At 34.7% G+C, this 15,691-nt stretch overlaps 1 protein-coding gene across 1 annotated transcript in view; it reads left to right on the top strand.

Annotated features, from left to right (window-relative positions):
- The window catches only part of cdh23 (cadherin-related 23), a 317,998-nt gene that overhangs the window by 223,163 nt on the left and 79,144 nt on the right, over positions 1 to 15,691 (top strand). Inside the window, exons 17-22 of the mRNA XM_073834861.1 lie at positions 1,042 to 1,114; positions 2,976 to 3,092; positions 4,806 to 4,918; positions 5,107 to 5,214; positions 11,270 to 11,459; positions 14,300 to 14,445. Coding sequence (XP_073690962.1) covers positions 1,042 to 1,114; positions 2,976 to 3,092; positions 4,806 to 4,918; positions 5,107 to 5,214; positions 11,270 to 11,459; positions 14,300 to 14,445 — 747 coding nt within the window. The remainder of the gene's footprint in view (positions 1 to 1,041; positions 1,115 to 2,975; positions 3,093 to 4,805; positions 4,919 to 5,106; positions 5,215 to 11,269; positions 11,460 to 14,299; positions 14,446 to 15,691) is intronic.

Here is a 15,691-nt window from a genome sequence, read left to right as displayed (position 1 = left end):
AACACATCCGGGGATTTGAACTGTACTTGCTTGATGTGAATTTTAAATTGGAACAGTACTTGGGCGACAACTGATGACGTTTCACAAGTCCACAAGAACACAAGTACAGACAAGAACGCATATTGAGAAATGGCTTTGGTTCTTGTGAGACTAGCATTTTCTCACCGGATCTTGCGCTACACCTACATCCTTCGTCATCTGCTGGAACACCACTCTCTCCTGAAGGCATGTACAATAAAACTTTACAGTTTATAAAGTTTTAAATATGGGTATTTTTCTTACATATAAGCATAGATTCGCTTCAGAAGGCCTTTATAAACCCCCGGAGCTGTGTGGAGTACTTTTGATGATGGATAAATTAACGTTATTGGACTTCCAAATCTCAACAGCCATTCACTGCCATTATAAAGCTTGAAAGAGCCAGGACATTTTTTTAATGTAACTCCACATGTATTCATATTCATCTAGGATGGCTTGAGGGTGAGTAAATCTTGGGTTAATTTACATTTTTGGGTGATTTATCCCTTGTAAGTTTCGACCTGGAATATTCTTTTAACTTCATCTTAGAATCAGGTGAAATCGAAGATTTCAGATTCAAGTTCCTCACACACAAACAAACACAGTTTGGCGATGTGTGATCTGTGTGTTAATTCTGAATTCATTGGTTTTCTCTGAGGTCCATTGACTAGAACGGTTAATCCATGGATAATTTCTCTCTGACATTTCTCTGCTCTTTTATTATGATTCCGATTAGACACATTTCGTCTGAAAAACAGCAGGGGCTTGACACATCCACGTCTGTGTGTGTATGTGCTATTACTGAACGTTGAGCTGAATTGAAGTGGTAAAACAGTGTATGCGTCTGATAGTGAATAATTTCCCATCTCCACAGTCTGTGCATTTCTATTAAACCCCAAAGCACTCCATCAATACATTTAATTATAACCAAAATCATTTTTTTCCCTAGTGGAAAATTAATGAGTTAATATTTAAAGATTTTTAGGCAACAACACTGATTTCTTCCCTTTTTTCCTTCCGCAGGACGAGAATGACAACCCACCCGAGTTCAGTCTCCCGTCTTACATCGTCAACATACCCGAGAACATCGTTGCAGGTACATTTACAATTATATTATCAAAAAATGGAAGAATACATCAACATGTTAGCACATGTACAGTGCTCAAAACCTCATGACAACATAACTAGATTCCTGTCAGTGATGATTTACAACGTTCAGCCAGCTGTGCGCTAGTTCGGTTCCACACTAATATAATGTTTTGTGTGAATAAGTGCTGTTTTCCCAGAGCTAGGACAAAGACTTTTGGTAGTTTTGTTTCAGTTCTGACCACCCAAAACCAGAACCAAAGACTTCAAATACTCCTCAGAGAATCTGGTTAGAGGTTTATTCTAAGCCTCTTAAACTTGTGCAATTAATTAAGACTGAACTGCTTAATAAATAGACTTGTTTTGGTGCTGATTTTATTGTTATTGTTTGTTTGATGCTGTCATTATTTTATTTTATTTTATTTTATTTTATTTTCCACTATTTGCCAATAATGTTATTTGTAATTTTTTGTTTTTGTGCTAATCATTTATTTTATATTATTTTATTTTCCACTATTTGCAGTGATGTTGTCATTTGTGTTTTTTTTTGTGCTAATTTTATTTTATTTTATTTATCTCCCACTATTTGTTATTTGATGTTGCCATTGTAATGTTATGTTTTTGGTCTAATCATTTATTGTATCTTATTTTATTTTCCATAATTTGCATGCATTTGTCATTTGTAATTTTTTTGTTTGTTTTGTGCTGATTTTATTTTATTTATCTCCCACTATTTGTTGTTTGATGTTGTCATTGTAATGTTATGTTTTTGTGCTAAGCTTTTATTTTATTTTATTTGATTTATTTTATATATATATATATATATATATATATATATATATATATATATATATATATGTATGTATATATATATATATATATATATATATATATATGTATATATATATATATATATATGTGTGTGTGTGTTTTTTATTATTATTTTTTAATTTTATTTAATTTTATTTATTTATTTTTCATACGGTTTGCCAGTGATATTATTTTTCTTTTTTTTTGTTTTTGTGCTAATTTATTATTTTATTTATTTTTTTATTTATTTCCTACTGTTTTCCAGTGATGTTATTATTTGTCATTTTTTGTTTTTGTGCTAATCTTTAATTTAATTTAATTTATTTTAACTTTTGTTTTTTGTGTTTATTTATTTATTTATTTTTTTAAATCTCCCACTATTTATCAGTTAGTATTATTTGAGTAATGCTACTCATTATAGTATTTGCTTACTTAATTTTGCCTTTTTTATTATCTCAATACATAATTTGTTATTGGACTTTTGAATTAATTAACAATGTTGATTTTCATTTAAACCAGAAAACTAAACAAACTGCATGACAAGCACTGGTATTTCTTTAAAAAATGCCAAATCTGGTCTGTTCAGCTAGTCCCTGTGTGCTACATCATTCAGAACACATTACAAAACTCCTTCCAGATATTTGTTTCTGTCTAGTTTTTCCCCTTTAATATCATTGTGTTTTAATTGAGCAGGAAGGTTTTGTGCAGAGGAAAGAAACATGATTCTCATGCATTTATTCACTCACCGCTTTTATTCCACACAATAGACTCGCCTCCAATCATCAAATGGAAATTACATTTGTTCTGTCCAGCGTCTGTTGTTCACTTGTATGCGTGTGTCACGGTTACTGAATGCACTTTGATAATCCTAAAATCCATAACCCTGTCTCCATCAATACACAGCTCTGCACATTAACCACTTCCTGTCTGAAGACCATCCTTCATGCTTTACTTGTCTGTCACCTCATCTTGTTTTTGTCTTTGTGCAGCTGTCTGTCTCACACATTTTGTTTACATCCTCTTACCCTTTTCTATTACATCTTTCTCTCTCTCTCTGTCAGGAGCGACGGTGTTGTTTGTGAACGCCACAGACCTGGACGCATCTCGAGAGTTCGGTCAGGCCTCCCTCATCTACACCTTGCAAGGCAACTCACAGTTCAGACTCAATACTCGCTCAGGTGGACAATGGCACACACATTCACACCTGCTCTTTAACCCCAATGTTCCTTTTTTGGGTCTCACAGACCATAAGGTCCACTGAAGTGCTTTGAAACATGCAGAGATGTTTTCTGTGTTGACGTGCTTTTAACTGAAACTAGAAGCTAGAGCCAGTGAGCTTGTAAAGCTGCATTTGAAAGCATATGACAGGCACAATCTTATCAATATTGCTTTAAAGTATAGAATTCTGTGTAGAATTCAAATGGGTCCGGTACATTTTGTGATCTGCGCTGATTCACGCATGTGATCTGAGTGTGCGCTGCCGCAGTTCGTGTGTGACAGCGCAAAACCACGCTTTATTTGCCCCAACGGAAAGCATATTTACACTGTCTCAATCACTCCATCTCCCCTATATAGTATATTCACTTTACAGAAAATACAAATTCTGTGATCAAGTGAACGATTTCAGCCACAGCTTCAGCGTGTATTTACAGTGTAGGGGTCGGGATGCTTGGATTCTAGAGAGCATTTGATTGGACAGAAGGTTTGATGAGAAGCTGAAGTGCAGGATGATGTCGTTAAAGTTGTTAATCCATATTGGCAAAAGTTAGAGACTGCAAGTTTTGAATGCTTACATGTGGATTTTGTCATTGTTTCGAAGCACACTAGTTTATAGTTAACCTTTAAAGAAGTTCACTTCCAGAACAAACATTTACAGATAATGTACACACCCCCTTGTCATCCAAAATGTTCGTGTCTTTCTTTCTTCAGTCATTAAGAAATTTTGTTTTTTGAGGAAAACTTTTCAGGATTTTTCTCCATATAGTGGACTTCTATGGTGCCCCGAGTTTGAACTTCCAAATTGCAGTTTAAATGCGGCTTCAAGCGAGTGTAAGTGGTCCCAGCCAAGGAAAGAGTCTAGAGTTTTCTAGCAAAATGATTGATTATTAAAAAAAAATATATATATATATATATATATATATATATATACAGTGTATATACTTTTTAACCTTGAACGCTAATCTTGTCTTGCTCTGCCTGAACTGTGTTTTTTCCGGACAGTTAAGGTATGTCGAAAAACTCAAAATTGACCTACGTCGCTGTTTTACCTTTTTTGTTAAGGGTGTTTGATCTTCTTTGCATGTTCACTTTGCAAACACTGGGTCGGTACTTCTGTAGTAATGTAGGATGATTTTGAAATGATTTTTGAAGTTGAGGGAGAAAATAAGTTGGCAGTTTTTTGACATACCCTAACTGTCTTGAACCGGCAAAAACGGTTCAGGCAGAGCAAGACAAGACGAGCATTTGAGGTTATAAAGTATACAAATTGTTTTTTTTTGTTTTTTTTTTGTTAATAACAGCTAGATAAGGCACTCTTTCCTCGACTGGAATCGTTTACAAGCCACATTTAAACTCCATTTTGGAAGTTCAAACTCGGGGCACCATAGAAATCCACTATATAGAGAAAAATGTTTTTAAATGTTTTCCTCAAAAAACATAATTTCTTTATGACTGAAGAAAGAAAGACATGAACATCTTGGATGACAAGGGGGTGAGTACATTATCTGTAAATTTTTGTTCTTGAAGTGAACTTTTTCTTTAATGTTAAAATATTCATACTAAAAGCCAAAAAACTTCCATTTTGATTTAATGGGGACTTTAAATAACTCGGATAACAGTCAATAATCATGTTCATGTATGTCTGAGCTGAAGATGACCATATGTGTGTATAGGAGAGATCACTACCACAGCTCTTCTGGATCGAGAGATGAAGTCTGAGTATATTCTGATCGTAAGAGCCGTGGATGGAGGAGTGGGACCACAGCAGAAAACTGGCATTGCTACGGTATTGGCTAACTTATTGATCCACCTCAACAGAAGAGCTGTTTATTGTGACTATTATTAATAATGTGTTTATTATTTATTAAAAATGATTGTCTTTTATAGCTGTTTTTACTATATTTTAATAGCAAAGTCACCCGTACCAGTGCATTATTATGTTAAAGATGACAAGCGTGTATCTGTCTACTGCAGGTGAACATCACTATTCTGGACATAAATGATAATACCCCTATGTGGCGAGATGAGCCGTATCAAGCGAATGTCGTGGAGATGAGTCCCATCGATACTGACGTCATTACTGTGAGTGCACTCGTCTCACCTTTAACCCGGCGGTTCTCAATTCCAGTCCTCGCGCCCCACCGCTCTGCATATTTTGTGTGTTTCACGTATCGCTTCAGACGTTTGTTCTATTCCAACGTTACTGCCCTTCGAAGTGGACATCACAGGATATTCTGCCATTATTCATTAGTTTGAAGCGAGTGTATATGTTTCATTAAAGCATTCGAGACGTAAATTTAAAATGTATTTATTTACAGATGCATTTATGTCACACTTCTCTAGTAAGTTTCATCTGTGTGTGAAGACGCTGCATGCAGTTTCGAAGTGTAGTAAACAGATTTCCCCCGCTCAGGGAGTAGGGAGCAATGAACACTGTGCAGGGACCATGTCAATCAGAACACAGTTCCTGCATGGAGTTCACTTCTAACGAGCTGGTTATTTGAATCAGGTGTGTTAACTAAGAGAGACATGCAAAATATGCAGAGCGGTGGGGCGCAAGGACTGGAATTGAGAACCGCTGCCTTTAACCTCTGAACTGACCTCAAACTGGTTTATAAACTTCTGAATTTTCCTGCGATCTGATGACCTGACCTTTAACCTGTACGTAAAGGATGCTATTGATACATTCATTTTTAGGTTCCCCTCAACTTATACACAAATATATAACTAATTATAAAAAAATTTATTACAGGAATATGTCCTCCGAATTTTTTTTTTGACAGAAGAGCCTGAAATTCGAATTATTTTTAATGACACAGTGCATCTGGAAAGTATTCACAGCACTTAATTTTTCCACATTTTATGTTACAGCCTTGTTCCGAAATGCATTAAAATTCATAATTTTTTCTCAAACTTCTACAAGCAATACTACATAATGACAGTGTGAAAGAAGTTTGTTTGAAAGTGTTGCAAATTTATTAAAAATAAAAAATAAAAGTATTCACAGCCTTTGCCATGACACTCAAACTTGAGCTCACTTGCATCCCATTTCCACTGATCATCCTTGAGATGCTTCTACAACTTAGATGCTTCTATTATTTGGTAAGCCATACACCTGTCTGTATAAGGCCACAGTAGAAGTCTGTAGAACTCCAAGACAGGATTGTATCGAGGCTCAGATCTCGGGAAGGGTACAGAAAAATTTCAGTTTAAAAAAATTTCAGAGCCATATCAGTTTAAACTACTGATATACAGTTTTCTGAGTGGACAGAAAGTGACTGTCACATGGCATGTGAATACTAAACTAAGTTCTCTTTCATGTCTTATTGTGCTTAAACTATCAAATACACACACGTTTTTTTTTTTTGGGCCCTTTTCATGCTTTTTAACAGACAGGATAGTAGAGAATGACAGGAAAGCGTGGGATCAAGAGTTAGGAACGGGTTTTGGCAAAGGACCACAAGTCGGGACTTGAATTCGGTCGCCAGAAGTGCAGTTGCACTATATGTCTGTGCTCTAACCGCTAGGCTATCAGCACAACTATCAGCACTAACATAAAAAAGAACACAATGAAAAAACTAAATGGTGGCACCATGAGTGGAAACTTGCAGATTATGTTAATATTATAATAAGTTCCCCTTTCTACATCACTAGGGGAGCGAAATCTGAGCAACTGGGTTGTCCTTTTTCACATTTTCTTGGTTCGTAGATGCACCGGGGACCTGATTATAGCACTTAAGCATGGAAAAAGTCAGATTTTCATAATGTTTCACCTTTAAAGGGGCATAGTTCCCCTTTCAGGAAGTAGATGGTCTTGTTAGACACCAAAAGGACCAAAATCCCATCATATAAGATATGTATCGATTACTATAGATAAAATGATAAGATACAGAAACGGTGGTAGTTTTGAAGCAGAGGTTTGATCCTAATGTCAGCAGGTAAACATAGTTAGTGCTATTGATTTTATGAGTGATAATGTCTTACAGTTTCTCTCTGAGTCAAATCCCCACCGTACCCAGAGGAACAAGTTTCCATCTCTTCTCTGTCTCGAGAAAACCCCCTTGTCCCTCCCTTTGATCGGCTGCGGGTTTGCAGCTGAATTCAAAGTGGGCTCTCACCTCAGTGTCCTTGGAACGTTTTACAGAGATTTCTATATGCTCATATTACTAGTATGTGAAAAATCCCATCTTGAGGGGTTTTTCCTCCTTTGGTGAATGAATAAATTATTTCATATGGTAATGTCAGTCACACCATCTCTTTTTTTTTAGTCTCATACGGCCAGGGATCATTTAGAAGTGGCTAAGGGTTTCCAAAATCTCAAACTGCAGTGTGATGGACTAGCTTTAATGTATTTCCATGAGTCAGGGTTCACAAGGTTATCAGTCCACCAGGAAACAACATCATGTTCACCAGGTTCCCAAGCAGGCTGCTACAAAAAAACTTACTTAAAGTGTGTGATTTATACAAGCATCAAACAGAATTGCAATAATTACTGTTTCGATGACTAAATAATAAATTAAATTCGCAAACTCATGCAGTTTGTTGCTCCAGTGTTATGTCTGGCTCTGGAAACGTCAAACAAATTTCTTCACATTTAGAAGAAGAGCTAGTCAATTAGATTGAAAGATTACTAGTTGCACAGCATCAGATCTTTTTTAAAAACATTTTTGAGGCAATTAGTACGTCTCATATCTAGACACACCTATACAAGTTTTTTACTTTCGGATAGATTGAAATTCTGACCACTGCACACATTTTCTGCTATTTTTCGGTTTTGACGGCTGTTATTATTCAAATAAACTGCCATTTTGTTGCCATTACTGTGGTATGATTGATTTCATATTTACCTGCCACTAAATGTCACACACTCTCAATAAGCCAGACTTTCAGCTATTGGCAAATAGGCGTCACCTTTGGCTTCTTAATGGGGAGTTTTAAGACATTAAGGCATCCTTTTTTGTGAAGCTGCTTTGAAATAACATGGGTTATAAAAAGCTCTATACGAGCAAAAATCACTTGACTTGAAAAGCTGGTCCAACTTAGACAAGGGACTGTCTAACCTGCTTTTTCTGAGATCAATTTTACCTCAGTAATAGACCAGAAACAGAATTTGAATCAATCCAAAAATAAAAAGTTTAAATTATTCTATACATGTAAAAGCAACTTTGTATTCAAGCGGACTGGTGCACATTCTTGGCATTTTTGCATGCGGTATAAATTAGATTATTTAAACTGTGTGCAATATCTGTAGCCATGGTTAAAAAACAGTTAACTAAATGCAAGGTATACTGGGCATGAGTTTAGTGTTTAGTGTTAGTTATATGTGACCAAGCCTCTAGAAACTGTGGACTCCAGCTCTCTGTTCATAATTGTTTAGGTGTTTTATACTGGCTCTGTCTTTGTCTAAATATGCCCCTGATTGTCCGTTAATTAACAAGCCAGTCCTGAACTTCATTAGGAGGTTCAAATGACTAATTAAAATGTAGCCCTGAGTCAAGTGCATACTTGATTACCCTGCTGGACACCGTGCAGGAGAGAGAGGGAGCGATGAAACAGAACAAAGGAAGAAATGGATGGATAATTTAAATCACAGAACAGTGGATGTGAAAACCAAATGTCCTAAAGCATGTTTGACTTCCACAACCTGGTAGGGGCTCTGAGTCCGTCTGTCTACTTACCGGTCAACACAGAGGTATAGTGTGGTCTAGTCAAACCTTTAAAGTAATAATTGATTAAACAATTCAATTTCTGTCATCATTTGCTCTCTATCATTTCATCGCTTTTATCTGATGTTTGACATAATTCCCAAGCTATTCTTTTTCATACAATCTACACTACTGTTCAAAAGTTTGGGGTCGGTAAGATGTTTTTTGGAAAAAGCTCACCAAAGCTTAATTATTTGGTCAAAAATAGAGTAAAAATGGCAATACTTTACAATAAGGTGTCATTTATCAACATTAGTCAATGTATTGACTAACATGAACAAACAATGAACACTACATTTATTGTAATATTTATTAGTCTTTGTTAACGTTAGTTAATAAAAATACGATTTTTTTTATTGTTCACAGTGCATTTACTAATGTTAACAGACACAACTTTTGATTTTTAATAATTCATTAGTAAGTGTTGAAATTAATATTAACTAAGGTTAATAAATGCTGTAGATGTATTGTTAACTAAAGTAGTTACTAATTAAACTTTACCGTAAAAACAGCAATGTAGTGTAATGTAGAGGAGTTAAATATATTTAAAAATGTAATTTATTTCTGTGAAAAAAAACTAAATAAAATATAAAATAAAATAAAAATTCAATTTAAATTAATAAAATTAAATAAATAAAAAAATAGCTGCCATACTCCAGTCTTCAGTGTTACATGACCCTTCAGAAATCATTCTTTGATGAATAGTTCAAAATAACAGCATTTGTATTTGAAATTGATTTTTTTTTGTGTGTGTGTAATAATACAAATGTCTTTGCATCTTTCATTTTAACTAATGAAACCGTTACCGTAAAAACAGTAATGTTGTGAATTATTTTTAAGACTTAAAACTGTTTTAAAAATTCTATTTGAATATATTATTTTAAAATGTAATTTATTCCTGTGGGAAAAATAAAATAAAATAAAATATTAAAAAAAATTCGAAGCCATTACTCCAGTCTTCAGTGTCACATGACCCTTCAGAAATCATTTTTTGATAAATAGAAAGTTTAAAATAATTTATTTGAAATAGAAATCTTTTAGATGTCTTTGCTGTCATTTTTGATAAATTCATGTTAACTAATGAAACCGTTGCCGTAAAAAAAGTAATATTGTGAAATATTTGTAAGATTAAAAAAAAAAAAAAATTATATTTGAAGATATTTAAAAATGTAATTAATTTTTTTGGGTAAAATAAAATAATAAAAAATTGCAGCCATTACTTTAATCCTCAGTGTCACATGGCCCTTCAGAAATCATTCTTTGATGAATAAAGAGTTCAAAATAAATTGTATTTGAAATAAAAGTCTTTTGTACCGTTACAAATGTCTTTGCCGTCATTTTTGATAAATTCATGTTAACTAATAAAAACCATTATTGTAAAAACAGTAATATTGTGAAATATTTTTAAGATTTTTTTTTATTTATATATATATATATATATTTAAAAATTGTATTTTTTCCTGTGAGAAAATAAAATAAAATCTTCAGTGTCACATGACCCTTCAGAAAGATTCTTCGATGAATAAAGAGATAACAGCATTTGTATTTGAAATAGAAATCTTTTGTACTGTTATAAATGTCTTTGGTGACATTTCTGATCAATTTAATGCATCCTTGCTGAAAAAAAGTATTTCTCTTTCTTCGACCCCAGATTTTTTGAATGGTAGTGTATATGACATAACAGATTGTTTTCATTGAATCAAAGTTTAAATTTCAAATTGTTTCTTACACACAGCTTACAGTTTACAGTATGTGACTTCAGTAGAGTTTAAATACAGGTCATATGGAATACTTTTATTCTATGGTGCTGTTTATAATTTTGTGAAGCTTGACAGCCCCTTGCCATTGGATGTTTCCTTAAAAAAGCAAAGTGGACTTTCTGCAATGCATCTCCTTGTTGCAGTGTTTGGAAAACGCAATGTTTCAAATATTTCAGGGCAATCAACCTGCAAATGGCAGCGCATCAAGCTATGATAGTACAACATATTTCAACATCCCAAAATCACACATATCACCTTTAAAATTGTCTATAAACATGCCTGAGCAAATGTATGTCTAAAATGTCCCCCTCTGAGTTCAAATCAATTAGATAAACTTTACATTAGACCCGTGCTCTACATTATCTGTTTAAACTCCCTCTAATCAATGGAGAACACAGTCGTCTGGTCCTTCCTGTTTTAATAATTAAAGACCTACAGAACCTTTGTTCTCTAATGACCAATTAAGTGATTTTCAGTGCTTCTCCACCAGCACTGTGAATAATTGATTGGCTCTTTAAAAAAATAACAGCCAGGGTTTCAGACAGTTATGCCCTGTGCATAAATCTCCCATCATGTCTTTCTGTAGGGAGAGGACTGGTGTGATTTAATTTCTGCGCCTTAGGACTGTGTTTTGTGCCTTAGGACTCATTTTTCTTCTCTTTCTCTGTGCAGGTATTAGCAGTGGACCCTGATTATGGTGATAATGGGACAGTGGTCTACTCTATAAATCCAGAGAACCCCTTCTACACCATCAACCGTAACACCGGGAAGATCCGCACCAGCGGGGCAGTGCTGGACAGAGAGAGTCAAAACGCCCGCTCCGCACAGCTTATGAGGACTATCATCGTCTCTGCTACCGACCGTAAGCAACTCTCACCTGTCCCATAATGCCTCGCTCTCTCTCTGAGGCCACAATAAAGATAGTTTTACAGTCGCCAACTTTCAGTTTCTTTATTTCTAGACCGTCTAGCCTGTCTTGCGGTCTAGCTGTCTAGTCTGTGTGTTCAGAATAGCATGCTGATGTAATAGTCTCACCAACTGCAGTATGCAAACTTTCTGTATTTACATATTTACATACACCACTTTTCAAAAGACTTTTTGTTTTAATAAATTTGTACTTTTTACATAATTTTCTAATTCATAATAAATAATGGCTGCTGAAAATTTACCCAGTTACCCAAAACAAATTATATCTCACCAGATATAGAATATCGTAGAAGAATTCACTAGAATATCGTAGAATTTAGTAGGGATGCTAGGGACATGTCTCTAACAATATCCAGCAACTACTAAATTGTCCCTAGCAATAATTTTGATTAAATAATTAAATATATGTGTATGTAACCATTGTTGTTGTAATTTCATCATAGTACACAATGTTTCTATCTAACTTGCACTTAGAGGTGAAGTCAGTTTAATGGAGTGTTTTCGCTAGTTGGCAGTAAACTGGTTACCTCACCTGAATATGTCTTTGGAATGGAAATATGGATATTTTATTTGTAAACATCATACTGTTTCACTTATTTTCGTTAATGTCATAAGACTAGAGAGCTACACCAGTAGTAGTGATGACAAAGTCGTGTAAACATGGCTGAAGACGAGTAAAGCGGAGTAACAGACAAACCGATTCAATTGAGAGTCATTTACGCGGGAACTCCAGTTGATTCAAACTCATGACTTCCATCATTTAGTTCCAGTGATTCACTAGCAAAGAAATGAATGAAAAGAGAAATTTGATATAACTTATGATTTTAAAAAGCATGTATAGTGAAACATTAAACCATTGCAAATGATTCACTGTTTCCAATCACGTATTGCTTCAAAGCATGTATTGCGAATCATTTGATTTAGATCAAAACTTCGGTGTGGGTTCACGAATCATGTCGCAAATTGAATGATTCGTGCCTACACTCAGAAGTCTAAACTGAAATGATTGTTCATGAAACATTTGATTCAGATCGGGACTTCGGAGTGGGTTCGTGAATCATTTAATTTAGATCGGAACTTTGGAGCGTGTTCGCAAATTATTTGATTCTCATCGGAACTTCAGAATGGTTTTGCAAATCATTCTGCGAATTGAATGATTCAGATTGGGACTTTGCAGTGGGTCATTTGATAATCATTTGATTTAGATCGGGACTTTGGAGTGGGTTCGCGAATCATTTGATTTAGATTGGAAATTTGGAGCTAGTTTGTGAATCTTTGATTCAGACTGAAACTTTGGAGTAGGTTCACAAATCATTTCACAAATTGAATGATTCACAGTCCGTGCTCCAAAGTCTGATTTGAAATGGTCGTTCGCGAATCATTTGATTTAGATCCGAACTTCGGCATGGATTTATGAATTAAATAGTTCGTGATCTACGCTCCGAAGTCTGATCTGAAATTATGTTTTGCAAATCATTTGATTAAGATCGGGACTTTGGAGTGGGTTCATGAATTGTCTTACATATTGAATGATTCACATTCCAGGCTCCGAAGTACGATCTGAAGTGATGGCTTGCGAATCATTTAATTCAGATCGGAACTTCAGAGCGTGTATCGCAAATCTTTTTTTCTGATTTCTTTTTTGTTAGTTTAGCTTAGCCAAATATGTAGTATATACTGTAAATGTACGATATTGTGTCCCACTTTGCAGTGTGGTTGGCTTGACTTCTTGCAAACTTTTAATTAACCAGAATTAATGGTAATAATTTCTTTTTGTCTTGTTTTAACTTATTATTTGATCAGACTTCCAAATTTTGAGACATATTCAGACAAAATCAGATTTAAAAATTATTTTTATTTTTACAAAATGTATTAATTGCATGCTAAAATTTAAATAATCACAATATTATATGTGACCCTGGACCACAAAACCAGTCTTAAGTATATTTTTAGCAATAGCCAAAAATACAGTTTATGGGTCAAGATTATCAGTTTTCTTTTATGCCAAAAATCATTAGGATATTCAATAAAGATCATGTTCCATTTATAAATTTCCCACCATAAATAAATAAATATATTTATAAATTATTAGTAATATGCATTGCTAAGAACTTCATTTGGACAACTTTAAAGGTGATTGCACCCTCAGATTCCAGATTTTCAAATAGTTGTATCTCTGCCAAATATTGTCCCTTTCAGATGATGTATAAATCCCTTATGACTGGTTTTGTGGTCCAGGGTCACATATATCACAGTATGTATTGTTTAAAATGTTTATCATTACTGTATGTAATGCTTTCTATTTAACGTACTAAAAAAAAATAGTATGCAGTATATACTGTACAGCAGAGGTCTTCAACCCTGCTCCTGGGGACCCACTCTCCTGGAAAGTTTATTTCCAACCTGCATCAGCACACCTGCCTGTCTTGAGGTGCTTGATTGTCTGCTTCAAGTGTGTTTGATTAGGGTTGTAGCTAAACTTTTCAGGATAGTGGGTCCCCAGAAACGGGGTTAAAGACCTCTGCCGTACAGTAGTCATCACTAGTAAGGTAATATTCCATTCTAAACACATCCATTATTTTGTCTGTCTTCTCAAAATTTGTGCTTCTCCTTCTGTTAGTCTGTTTTGGCATTAGTCTGAGTTGTGTTTGACAATATAAATGGACATTTCAGTTTTAAGATTGTCTTCCCCCTCAGTGGATCGAATGACTAGAGAAAAATCAAATAAGTACATGCCGTATGTGAGTATTGTCTTTGTTGTGCTGCCCTCCTCAGGTGGGACGCCTCCACTGCGCTCCTCAGCCAGCGCTACGGTGTATGTGAACCTCCTAGACCTCAACGATAACGATCCTACCTTTCTCAACCTCCCATTTGTCGCTGAAGTACCAGAGGGGCTTCCTGTTGGATCGTCTGTGTTCAGGGTTAGCATTTGATTGGTTAAAGTCTCAACAGGAACTAGAAGTGCATTAATTAAAGGAGAAGTTCAGTTCCAGAACTAAAATTTACAGATAATTTACTCACCCCCTAGTCATCCAAGATGTTCTTTCTTTTTTCAGTCGTAAAGAAATTTTTTTTTTTTTTAGAAAAACATTTTAGGATTTCTCTCTATGTAATGGACTTCTATGGTGCCCCTGAGTTTGAACTTACAAAATGCAGTTAAAATGCAGCTTCAAAGGGCTCTAAACGATCCCAGCCGAGAAGTAGCAAAACAATCTGTTTTTTTTTTTTGTTTGGACAATTTATATACTTTTTAACCTCAAATGCTTGTCTTGTCATAGCTCTGCATGTACTCTGTATTCATGTATTCTGGTTCAAGACAGTTAGGGTAGGTCAAAAAACTCCCATCTCTTGTTCTTCTCCAACTTCAAAATCGGCCTACATCGCTGCAGAAGTACTGACCCAGTGTTTACAAAGTGAACGTGCAAAGATGATGAAATGCACTTTACAAAAAAAGGTAAAACAGCAATGTAGGTTGGTTTTTAATTGTCATTTCTTTTTAGAAAGTAACAGATCGTTTCGCTAGGTAAGACTCTTCTTCCTCAGCTGGGATCGTTTAGAGCCCTTTAAAGCTGCATTTAATCTGCATTATAGAAGATCAAACTCGCGAACACCACAGAAGTCCACTATATGGACAAAAATCCTGAAATGTTTTCCTCAAAAAAAAAAAAAAATTTCACGACTTAAGAAAGAAAGACATCAACATCTTGGATGACAAGGGGGTGAGTAAATTATCTGTACATTTTTTGTTCTGGAAGTGAACTTCTTTAAATATTCAACAAGCAAAGACTGGCATTTCATTTAGTATGCAAGGGGACCTGGGTTCAAATTCTGATAAAAAAAATTGTTTTAGAAATAAACCAAGCAAAACTGGAACTGAACTTGACAGCCAGAGATCTCCAGGGATTTAACTTGATGCAAAGGAGTGTATTTGATATTTTGTCAATAATGTTTTTGTAGGGAAAAGTCATCCTTTCAACCCCAGATAGAATGATCATAAATATAAATATTTTTATTAGAAATTTTAAGTTTAGTTACATTTACGGTTCAAAATTTTGAGTCATTATTTCAGAAAGGACTAATTAAATGATTCCAAGGTAGCATTTATAATGTTACAAACATTTATATTTCAAATAAATGCTATTCTTTTGAACTTTGTATTTTTCAAAT

Source organism: Garra rufa, chromosome 2 (genome assembly GCF_049309525.1).
Source record: "Garra rufa chromosome 2, GarRuf1.0, whole genome shotgun sequence".
NCBI classification, from domain to species: Eukaryota; Metazoa; Chordata; class Actinopteri; order Cypriniformes; family Cyprinidae; genus Garra; species Garra rufa.
Note: the sequence above shows the minus strand (reverse complement) of the source record. Positions and strands in the feature narration are given on the sequence as shown.